We start from the raw sequence: 12,255 nt of genomic DNA on the forward strand, positions 1-12,255 counted from the left end.
GTATGATGCAGTCCCACAGACATGATTTAGGTATTAACTTAAAACTCTCAGGCACTCTTCAGGTTCTTTCCCTGCTAAACTATTAAATTATGCAATCAATTTCTGCCTTGGAAAAGTACCCAATTGTAAAGTGTTTAGGTGTATGAAAACCAGGTCCATGAAATTACACTGTGACAATTTACAGGAACATAATGATTTTACTGAATCTGCCCAGCTCTGTGTACTACAGGTGACCCCCAAAGGAGTAATTCTGAAGCCATGCCCAGAGCTGTTTGGGTATGGTCAAAAAGGCTGTCTGAAAACTGGCAAGAGGAAGGGAAATGAATTGGTGGGTTATTATTCGCAAGAGGAGAATTTCAGGAACACATACAGGTGACAAGATTGTCATATACAGCAGACTGAATCTGTGCTCTTCACCTGTCTTTAAGTGTCCAGTAAGACAGACCACCTTTAAAATCAATAAAAACTGAGAAATTTCCTTCGGTGTTAGTAAGAATTCAGTTACTTTGACCTCATTTTAGAGTCCTGTCAGTTCTCAAGAGATTCATAACTCCTGTCCTAACCTCCTACAGGAATTTTATTCTCTGTCACTTTCAAAACTTTTCTATCCAAAATCATCTATCATGCATTGAACAAAATAAGCATTAGCTGCTACACAGTTCTGGATTAGGAAAACTGAAAAAAATATATCACATATAAAATAATATACACATATGTACTGAAATATATAAACATCTGAAATATATTTCAAAAGTTCAAAAATAAAGGAATCATTGCTCTGTGTTTCTGTGTAGTTAGGTGAACAATGAAGAGGTACTATGTTACACATTGTCCCATGTGGTGTAACACTTTTATGATAACACATTTATACAAAATGCTGGAATGGGGAATACAGCAACCTGGATATTTGTACACAGCTGTGTGGCTTAATTATAGTCCTATAACTCTGTATCACTGTATCATCCTGTAAGATTGTATCGTCACTGTAACTCTGAGAGAGAATTATACTATCTTCTCTTTGCTCTAACTGAATTATCACTAACATAATGAACTTACATCTAGTGTAATCATGATCCAGATCTGGTATCCAGTATGACCTGGTTACATGAAGTCTTGCTTTAATTAGAACAGATCACTCTGAATGCAAGTTCTAAATGCATAGTGCTACAATAACTGACAGGCTTCATGTTAAAGAGCTTCTGTTTGAAGACCCCTGGAGATCTTTCTCAGTTATACCAGAGCCATCAAACTGAACCATTTCCACTACTGGATATTCTCACACATGCAGAGCAATGGATGGCTTATGAATAAATGCAAGAACAATGTGCACACATACAAATTTAGCCAAGGAAAACGGAGACCAAAGTAGGAAGACCAAAATATATGTATGACCTGTAATTGAGACCCTGCATTCTCTTGCCATACAATTTAATAAAGGAAACTATCCAAGTAATTTTATTTATCAAAACACACTGAGAAACAAGAGAAAAGGTTGAGAAAATGCTCTGCTATGGATCTGCAAAAATTGGCTTGGCTGAGGGTAATAAAGACAATTTTAACTAACTCACATTTTCCTATAACATAGTATATGAAGGGTAGATATTATTACTGCAGCACTGTAGAGTAGGTGTGAGGCTTCTTTACAGCCTCATATAAACTGTGTCATATTTTCTCTGTTTTTTATTACTGCAGTTTAAATGCTGCCTTTATTGGGTGCAATGAGGAATACATGTGTCTATGCCTGTTGAATTTGTGTATGAAATAAAACAGTCAAATCCTTTTTTTCTTGTAAGTCACAGTGAACTGAATACTTGGGAAAGACGCTGGTCAGATCACACTTTACCTCTAGTTTGAAATAGTATTATAAGGAATAGTAGTATTAACTGAGAGTATTTACAGTGATAAGAGATTAGAGGCAAATACCAGAAATGCTTCATGAGTTAGCACACAATTCTAGGGTTCAGCAACTTTAGTCTGACCCATGAAACAAAAGAATGTGAAGAACATGACAGACACACAATGACATCTGTCTACAACCATTTGATATTGACTTTAAACATTTTTTGTTTATCATCTTAGGTAATATGATCTCATTAGATGCTTTAGTATCTTTTAAGACCTTTCCCTCTTGCTCTTAGACTATTAGGTGTGAATATGTGTGTATGGCACTTTGTTACTTCTGCAGATATTTGATGAACTGTAGTGTCATAAAATAAATGGACGAAGTTGGGCAGTAGATGTTCTAGTAATCCAGCAGTCTCCAGACAGCCACTACTTTCTAGTGTCAGCACACAGTTCTGTCTTCGAGCCACTGACTGGTCATATAGGGCATGGAAGAAAGGTCATAAAAACATTTACACGTGCTATTTCCCTATGGAAATGGACTCTGGTAATTTTTTGTTCTAATAACATAAATATTATAAAAATAATACCTTTTCATATCTATGTCTTACTTTGGATTATTGCAGTGTCTTTCTTGGTATGTGACCCCACCTCCACAAGTGCGAGTACACTCTGACCACTTGGACCAGGCAGACCACTGGCCATTCACAGGCTTGGGGCCATGATCACCATATTTGACACACTGTCCTCTTCGACACCACTGCCAAAAGAATGTGAAAAAATTCCCATCAGAGTTAGCAGTACCTAGTAGATGCAAAAAAAAAATAAATTCCACGTTTACAAGCTTCAGTGTGTGACCCTAAAAACATGTCACCCACTGAACTCAATAGGTCATGGCAGGACAAGAACTCTGAAGCAGAACACTGATCCCTATAATGATATAGATAAGTCATGTCCTCAAATTTGCCCAAGTTCTGATTTGAAGACCTCTGAGGTGCAAATTTTCAAAACTATTCACTTGGAGTGTGTTTTCTTGACTTAACATTTCCAAAAACTCCATGTTACTTTATGGTCCTGTGCTGTAGAGCCTCAACATTTCCCATGCAATTTACAAACAGTGTGGTAGAATTATGCTAAAATTTCTCATTTTATGATTCAGTTAGGAAATACTGCACAAAGCAGAAGAACATTTGTCAGTAAATCAAAACAGTATTCTACTGGAAGAAACATTCCAGCAAAAGAAAACACTATGGGTAACTACAGATGAGAGTAAATTAAAAGGTTTGACTCAAACAAATAAGCTCTTTTAGTGGGGATCACTGATTACAATACACATGATGGCCTTAGTGGGCATAGCAAATATTACAGCTTAAAGAATGCTCATATCAGAGTGGAATTTGAAGCACTGATGCAATTAATTAAAATTAAAAAATTAATTCCTGATTTAGATTTGCCAGAGATACGCCGCAACTTGATGGGAGAGGCCTCACACACTGCCATCAAACAGGTACCACTGTGAGGACCCATTCTGACTATGCATAACAATGGAACATTTTACTGAGCAATCTGCAAGTCCACGATGGCAAATCTGGGGGCATCTGGATGAAACTGTTCCTGAGAGCTTGAGTTTGACTCAATACAGTCTAAAAACAAGTTAGAATGACACTGTCTTGTTTATAAAACAACTTACCATACTTATACCACAAGCAGTTCCTTCTGCTGCAGGCATGAACTTTGTCTCACACCTGTGACCCACTTTGTGACACCAGAGAGATTTGCATATATCCTGAAAAGGAAAAAGTACTCACTATAGTACTCATAATTGCCATTATTTCCTGGTGCTTAGAAAGAGTAACAAATGATACATGCCTCCGCTACCGTAAAAGACATATAAATAAACTCTTTTCTGAATTTCAAAAGGACTGTGTTTAAGGTTCATAGCATAGCCATGTCCTGCATATTGCTTTATTGTTTATGCACCATTTCACTCTGTAATTTTTAAAACTATTTTGAGTGTGAGACTATAATGGAACAAAAACAGTGCTAAAACTTCATCAAGTCTGCAGGGACATAATACTGTGAAGAGACAAGATTCTCTAAACCACAGAAGATATCTGGAAAGACAGTCTGTGCACAGTGCTATTCGCTCTCTCTTCTTTGTCTATTAGCTGTAGAAGAAACACAGCTGCCATCACCTGATAAATGTGGTTAGCATAAAATAAATCAAAATACTCCAGGATAATAACAGGAGGAAAAGAAATCATAATACTTCTTTTCAGAATGAGCACTCCAGTTTATTTAATAAAATGCCTTCTCTGAAGAGATCAGTAAGGAGTGCAGCAGTCAGTAAAACCATGAGTGAATTAATCCTTCATCATGAAGTGAAGAGTATAAGTTACATTTCATTGTTCTCAAATAACCCTATAGATCTCTTCCAGACTTTTTGCTCTCAATGCATAAAAGTAAACCACAAGAAACTTATTCCTTCTCACCCCACATCCCAATGCAAGCTTTGATCTAAACTCTACTGCCTGCTAATTTTGCTTAGCATAGCAGGCAAGAGCTCATGGCTCATACGAATTCAATGCACTCCTTATGACTCCTGGAAAGAACGTATTTCCTCCTGAAACTCCCCTGAGACTGTGATATTCCTCGAAAGAGGCCAGTACCTTCAAAGCAAATTGCCAAGCAAGATAAAGCAGAGAAATAGCCCAGGCCTCTGAAGAAAACTCTATAACTTGTACTTATTCAGTGTACCGCAGTTCTCTAATGTCATTGTAACTTCTCAAAAGTATATCAATAGGTACCTTTACAAAGCTGAGGTTGCATAGTTTTGCTTTCATTCCAAATTGCCATTTGCACTGGGTATCAGCATCATAGATCTGCCCTGGCAGTTTGTCAGGGTATTTATACTGTCCTGTTTGCTTAGGTTCATCAATCAGGCAGGCAGCTTGAGCTGTACTATAATGAGAATGTAAATTAATCATGACTATGATCTTTATATCAAAATAGTTTAATTTGCCACAGACCAGCACAAACACATAATATGGTATACAGTACCTTTAACTATTTTTAGAGGTATGAGTATCTGCTTGCAGGAGCCAAAACTCTTGACATCTTGTTGGTAGCCTGACCTGCAAAGTTTTAAGGAAGCAGGAATATCTAGGCTTTGGGACTGTTGTGACAAGAAAGAATGATGTCAAATTCTTTTCCTCCCTGTATTCCTGGGTAATCAAGAGCAAGGTGACCCAGTCTGCCTCCTTCCCTTAAATGGGTTCCTCAGATCAGGAACCAACAGAATTAGCAGGCACACAGTCCCATTCCAGCATCCACTTTGTGTGATTGTCTGACAGGAGACTGCTGCAGTGAGTGTGCTTTGGGCTGGCTGTGTCCAGACCAAAGTACCCTACTCTACTTTTTTCCCCCTGGTCTGTGTTTGAGAACTTGTGCATACAGAAGACCAATCTATGACAGACTTATCTTCCAAGTGTCAGTCTCTTGGACTGTACTGCATGTCATAGGGCTTATGTGACATTTTAGTTTGCAATTTGCTTCTGTACTCAGAAGCTGTTGCATTACTGCAACATCCCCACAAGTCTGTTACCTTTCCTGGCTGCTACTCAAAGATACTGGCTGGAAATTCATGGATCACATCACAGAACCACGTAGGTGCCTGATTCTGACTTCAAGGAATTCACATCTGAAATGCTAGTGTTGCTCTCAGCCACAGCACTGCCTACACACATTTTAGCACTCATGTATAGTCTACCCACTTAGGACAAACAAAATAAGCAAAAGCTTAATGTAATGCTGAATTAAACACCAACTGAAAAACAGTTCCTTTAAAAGCATCACTGAGTAATGCCAACATGCTGGAGAAATTATTGGCATCTTTATCTTTTCCCCTTTTTCTTTCCCCCAGAGATAGGATGTGAAAAATCTACAATGCCCTTTACTCATGACAGGAGCTAGATCAAGAGAGAAACTCCAGTGAGAAAGGCCACTAATGTTCATTTACATTTTGTAATGACTTTGGTACCACTGTGTCTGCCCTCTTTTGTTTACACTTCCTACTGATTCTCTAATAAACCTAGCTGCTGACAGAAACGCCTGGGAAAGAATGATATGCCAGTCACTACTGCAGGGTATCCCTGGAGGGTGAAATTCATGCTGTTGAAACAAGACAGGACAAAAGCACTTGCATGCCTGACCACCTATAAGCTTCAGCAGCCCAAGTGTGGGGGCTCACACACTACATGGGTTTGAGCACATTTTAAGAGGTGGATCTCACACTTTAGTAATGTTCATGCTGCTCAAGAATTCAAGCCAAGTTACTAAAGATGCATTTCCTAGCACCAGCTCAGATTTACACCTGACCTACCTGAGAAATTTGTTGAGATACTGCCTGCTGCATACAGACCAGGAAAACACTCCATTGTTTCCCGTGAGTGTGGGAGACATAATATTTCCCTCAGCTTTTCTGCAAGCATTTCCTTCTCCATCATGAATCATACCAAAGCTGAAAAGAGAGCCAGGTAGGAGAGTGAAAATCTAGATTAAACAGAAGCAAGATAAAATTTTGGGCAAAAGACTCACTTTCTGGCTAAGAGTTCTATGCTTTAATTCCACAGGGAATATGGAATTCACCCCTTTCATTCCAAAGAGACGAAAACATATACACCATGCAAATGATTAATAGTGTGAAACAAGCTCCAATTAATACCAAATTTTATTTTCATCACACACTTGTTTGATGAGAAAAAAGGCAGTCAAGTTCAAAGGAAGACCCACACTGGCACTCCACAGGACCTCTGTAATGGGCGTGAGTAACAAGAGACTGCACAGAGGTACCAGAGCTGCAGACTGTGTCCAAAGTTTCACAGTTCCCCCATTTCTCTTTCTTGAAGGAGAACTGTTTCATGGTGAGCTGGATGGAAGTCGCAGATCTTATGTTCAGACACACTTGTACTTGCCTACATGCATGCAGTGTGAGCCTGTCTTTATGCAGTGATAATGCCTGTTAACATGAATGGCATGAAGATCAGAATCCAGGGAAATACCTGTGTTACACAGCCTAATAGGAGGGAATAATTACAGAGTTGCATTCAATCTGTAGCAAAAGAAATGGCTATGAATTAATACAATATATGAATATAAAAATATTCTTTTTCCAATTTTGGGCATTAACTTGCTATGTTATCTCAGGCAAATCACTTTGTCTTCCTCACCTTTGTTACACAATGTCACTTACTTTTTCTAGACTGTAACTCTTTAGTGGCAATACTCCCTCTTATTGGGAATATTGTCTCTTACGGAGTGCTTTGCTCAGTCTGAGCCTCACAAGGCCCTGCTTTCACTAGGAGAGGTGTTAGGATGATATAAAGAACAATAAGCAATAAAAAAAATCATATCATGATGACAAAGTATGGGGATACAATAAAGTTAATTTTCAGGGTTTTTTCCTTTAACTGTTCTGTATTTACTCACTGTAAAGGACATCTGTGAATTTCAATGTGTTTTGGACAGAAATTTCATCATCTGTTACTTCAATATTGTAGTACATTGGCAATTTTATAAATGTAATCTGTGCACGTGCAGGGAATATCTGATTTACTGGACTCAGTCCTCTACTGCTATATATCATTACTGGCTCTTCAGAGTTATTGCATGTGTTGCCACCAGCTGAGGATCCAAACTTCCTAAAATATATGGCTCTTTCTATAAATGGATCCAAAAAGTACCAACTGAGCTTGTGTTTTAGAACCCTTCATAAAATGCTGTGTTCCCATGCACTGCAGCCAGAGAAGCCCCAGTTTATATTCCACTGACACAATGGGCTCTGAACATCCAGAGGAACTGTTAAGCTCTCTAAATCTCTAAAGAAAAGCATTAAGAAATCAAACAAACCACTAAAATGTTGAACCACCAAAGCTTGTCAGTGGATCACATCATGTGATCTACACAGTATACAATATTCTCTTCCTATGAAATCCTTAGGTTAATATATTCACAGTGGACCTCAGCAACCCTAAAGCTGTCACAGGTTCTTTTCTTCCAGAAATCTCTGTATCACAGAGACCAAATTCTGTTGTCTTACATCACATACTAGGTAGCCTCAGGAGCATGAACGCAAACAAATGATCATAAAGTCATTTTGTATCTGGTGCAGACTTTTCCCAGGACGTAAGATGCATTTTATTTAACAAAGTATGGAAGTATACCAAAGAAAAGCTGAATAACATGTGAATCAAAGGCAGCAGTGAGAAAAGAAAAATTAAAACATTTCCAAGCATAACTTCTCGAAACAAATGAGAAAATAAAAAGGCAGGTTAACATTAAGAGACTAAATGGGATAATTATTGAAAAAACAGCTATGGGCCTGATTCTCTCCTAATACTGATCAAAGGGTATTAAAAATGTACTGAGGTCAGTGAAATTGCATTAGTGTAACAGAAGGCTCAATGACATATATTTTAGATATTTGGTCCCTTTGAATCCGTTGGCACAATTCCCACAGGCCTCACTGGTAGCTGGATTATTCTTTTAATTCCTTGCTTCCCTTCACATGTACAGAAACCTGTGAAAGGGTCACTCATGTAGACATTAGGTCATAGTATCTGCTGTAGAGCATATTTGTACAATGAAAACTAAATAGTCCTGATTCAGTCATGCAGAATCGGAAGGCTTCATGCCTTGACCAATCAGCAGAATACAGTACCGCTGCTTTTCAAAGGTATTCTGTGAATTAATATTGCTGCACAAAATAAAGATCCTATGCCCATGCTTTCTTTCTCTGACCCTTAATTTCACGTTGTAGCACAGAAAGAAACTATGGCTCTCTACAGCCAGTGGTGAGACAGACTCCAGCTTGAACCATGCTAAAACTGAAAATCAAAACCATGCACAAAGCTGTGAAAAAGTAATTCAAAATTATTTGGGAAAAAATAGCAGAACAAAACCTAATCATCTTCTTGAAGACTGTAGATTATTGTCAGCTTTTACTGCTCGTTCTGGTTATCACTGGTGACCAGTCAAGAGCTGGATGTAATTCCGTTCACCACCACTCTCAGGGCTTGCAAATGATCTACATTTAGAATCAGCCAATCCCAGTTATCTATATTGAACTGATTTATATTAACTGTGTGATGTTGCTTAGAGAAGGAGTAGCTAAAATTCATGAAACTTACTTGTGTCCAGACTCATGAGCAATTGTAAAAGCCAGTCCAAGGCCTGTATCTTCATTGATGGTGCAGCTGCGGTATTTGCTGCACATGCCACTGATAGGTGCAAATCCTGAAGGAAAGAAGCAGTAGAATAGCTTGTTCCTCTACAGCATTCCGAGCACATATATCATCTGCACTGGTCCTTAAAAGCCTTTTTATTGTGGCACATGAAGACACTTGTCTATTTCATCAGGTTTACCATGGAGGAATTACAGCAGACCTTTATTTGATAATAAAGGTCCTCCTGTATAAGAAGCATAAATCAAACCTAACCTCCCGAACTCCACTTTACTTGTAACGATTATTCTCACCATCCCCCTACGCCTTTACTGCTCTCAAATTCCGGAGGAATCCCATTCAAAAAGGGGTAGTAGTCACAAATAGGAAAAGAAAATAGCATGGCTCTGAAATATTCTCAAAATCAAAAACGTTGCTTGAAGAGGTGACAATATGAAAGACTGTCTTCAGAGAGCATATTTTCCTGCTTTGTCTGGAGCAATGACATCAGCAATACTCTTTTTCTTCTAGGTACCCCAAAGACAAATAAGCAAAAATAATACTGTTCTGTCCTCTTCAAGAAGACTAACAGCATGTGCAAAAGTGGACTTTTTTCATTTCAAACCATTTCAGTTTCTGCTGTGGACACCCATAAGTTTATCTGCATGTGTTTTGATATCATACCTAAAGTATCACAGGGCTCATTTTTCCAAGAGCAGATATCAAAACCTGTAAGCAGGATGGCATGGTCATGGCGCTTCCCATTCTTCCCAACCAGGGCAGACTGCCATTGGCAAAAGCTGTTCAGGGACTGGTCTGCATGGTGGTTGATCAGTAACCCATCCTGTTGGGATTGCACAGACACAGGAACAAGGTGCTTCCATCAGTAACTGAGAAAGATGCTTGAAAGAATGAGTTGATTAGGGAAAACAGAATTACTTTTTCACATTTGCTCTATCTAAGCTTATATATTCCCATGTTAACTCTCTGTGATAACTGATTCAGTTCATGAGTGAATCTCCTACAATTGTAAAACAAAACTGCACCTCTCCCCAGACACATAAACATGGTGGTTGGAATTACAGTGTACAAAAATATTTGACTCCTGAGAAAGCTGAACACTAAGCCATATTCAATCTTGCAATTAAAATGTTTGGTCATTTCTGGGGAGGAAAAGTATTACCCAATAGATCAACCCATCACCAACGCCTTTTCAGCAAAATCTGGTTTTGTCTTCTTTTTCTCAGCACCCTTGAGAAACAAAGGCTCCACTCCCACCATTTTTTTACATGCTATCTTCAGTTTGGGACTTTTGACTCCTTCCCACTTCTGGCTATCACATGTGGAAAGCCCAGTCAAAATCTCATTATTTATTTAAATACTTATTAAGTAGATTTCTTATTCCAGACATTTGTCTTCAAGAAAATGCTGGAAATCGTTACGTTTTATCTTACTGGAAATATTTCAATGTTTCTAAAGAACATTTATATGAAATGAAGAATTTAGTATCCAGACCTGAGAAGCAGTGAAATTCTGAAGCAGTGTAATTTTGGAGATTTTTGTGATTTTAATCTTCTTCTCATTCTTTATACCCTAAGAAACCTACAATGAAAGTTTCTGTACACAAAGTTTCTGTACACAGCGTTAGAGCACCCAACGCTGAACAGTAGCAAATGAAGTAGCTCAGACAAAATGACACAACTTACAGGTTCTTGTTCCAAAAGAAGCAGGCTTACAACAATAACATTTATATCACTTCCAATTGTTCCATCTTTAAACAGACTAGAGACCTGCAATGATTATTGAGAGGAAATATCACCTATATGTATAGTATTTTCTTAATAGATTAAACATATGTATTAAATTATTGCTTTGGACTTTTATTTTCACTACAGATTAATGGAGTTATATACATAGTAGGATTAATCCTAAAGAGCTTCAGTCCCAAAGCACTACACTTATTCAAAAACTTGAAAACCTTCTATTGACTTCAATGGGCTTTATTCTGTCCTCCGTCTCCTGGAACAAGTGTAATCAAGGTCAAAGTTCAAGCTCAAGTTTTGTAGTACAAAACTAAAGAGCAAAGCCACACAGGAGAAGACACTTCTAGTTCAATTATATCACTTTTGTGAAAATAAGTTTGTGCTTTCTCAAATAAATGTTTGTTTCAAGGAGACACATCAGACAAAACAGACTAAGCTTCATGATACTAAATTAAGTAAAAATTTAAATTTCAGAGAATCTGGGGGTTTTTGTTTTAAATACTTCCCAATATTTCACAATTTTTTTTCATCCTACAGTACTGTTGCCCTAAGGATGCATATTTAAAGGCTTTTTGACATAAGTAATATGTGAGTTGAGGCTTGAAGACAAACTTGTACAAGGCGCCTCTGCTCTTTTTGGTGTCACTATTTGTCTAATGAAAGATCCTACTTTGATATAACACGTTCCACAGAGAAAACACACTTCAGTTGCACCATATCTTACCATGTTCATGACAGTCAAGATGTATGTTGTTACATTTTCCTTGCCATGTTTCTCCAACATTTTTTTATCTGCCACAACAAGGGTTTCAACATTTAGACTTCCATTTTTCTGAATTTTAGCAGATGATCTTTTGAACCTCATGGATGTCCCATACTCATCTGAACGAATATATGTCTCTTCTGTGGGTGGCTTAGGTGCATCTAAAAGGAAATAAAACTGTTTTGGAAAGGGTTCAGATCGACCATGAACAGTTTCATTCAAAAATGAAGTATCACAGATTTAGAGCCTTAGATTATTTTTACATCTAACTTAATACTTCTGGCTAAATTCTTCTACATTTATTAAAAAAGATCTGATTCAATCCTGAGGGAAGGATGGCTACAGGGAGACAAGGAAATGGGAGAACCACATTCATATGCAATAAGCAGTTTAAAATAAGAAATTAATCTAATAAAATGGTAGCATCTGTGCAAAAAAGTACAATAGCATTTTTAACAGAATATCTACATTTTTCCTGTGCCTTTGATAACTTCCTGAGGTGTTTGGCATGTGCTACTTACACAGCGGTTGGCAAAAAAGTCCTTTCCACAACAGATGTCCACGGTCAGTACAAAAAGCAGATACACACCAGAAGTAAGATTCCTGCCAGCCTGCTACTGTGACTGACATTAGCCTTCTATGTGAATCTGCCACTGAGGTTATTCCT

The 12,255-nt window shown here is 37.9% G+C and overlaps 1 protein-coding gene across 1 annotated transcript in view; it reads right to left on the reverse strand.

Annotated features, from left to right (window-relative positions):
- Positions 1-12,255, reverse strand: part of ADAMTS18 (ADAM metallopeptidase with thrombospondin type 1 motif, 18) — a gene marked incomplete at its 5' end in the record, with an annotated part of 73,176 nt that overhangs the window by 32,005 nt on the left and 28,916 nt on the right. The window contains 8 exons of the mRNA XM_009075736.1: positions 2,454-2,602; positions 3,533-3,628; positions 4,650-4,803; positions 6,224-6,361; positions 9,030-9,135; positions 9,747-9,906; positions 10,769-10,852; positions 11,550-11,749. Coding sequence (XP_009073984.1) covers positions 2,454-2,602; positions 3,533-3,628; positions 4,650-4,803; positions 6,224-6,361; positions 9,030-9,135; positions 9,747-9,906; positions 10,769-10,852; positions 11,550-11,749 — 1,087 coding nt within the window. The remainder of the gene's footprint in view (positions 1-2,453; positions 2,603-3,532; positions 3,629-4,649; positions 4,804-6,223; positions 6,362-9,029; positions 9,136-9,746; positions 9,907-10,768; positions 10,853-11,549; positions 11,750-12,255) is intronic.

The sequence above is a fragment of the Acanthisitta chloris genome, unplaced genomic scaffold (genome assembly GCF_000695815.1).
Source record: "Acanthisitta chloris isolate BGI_N310 unplaced genomic scaffold, ASM69581v1 scaffold4950, whole genome shotgun sequence".
Classification (NCBI taxonomy): domain Eukaryota; kingdom Metazoa; phylum Chordata; class Aves; order Passeriformes; family Acanthisittidae; genus Acanthisitta; species Acanthisitta chloris.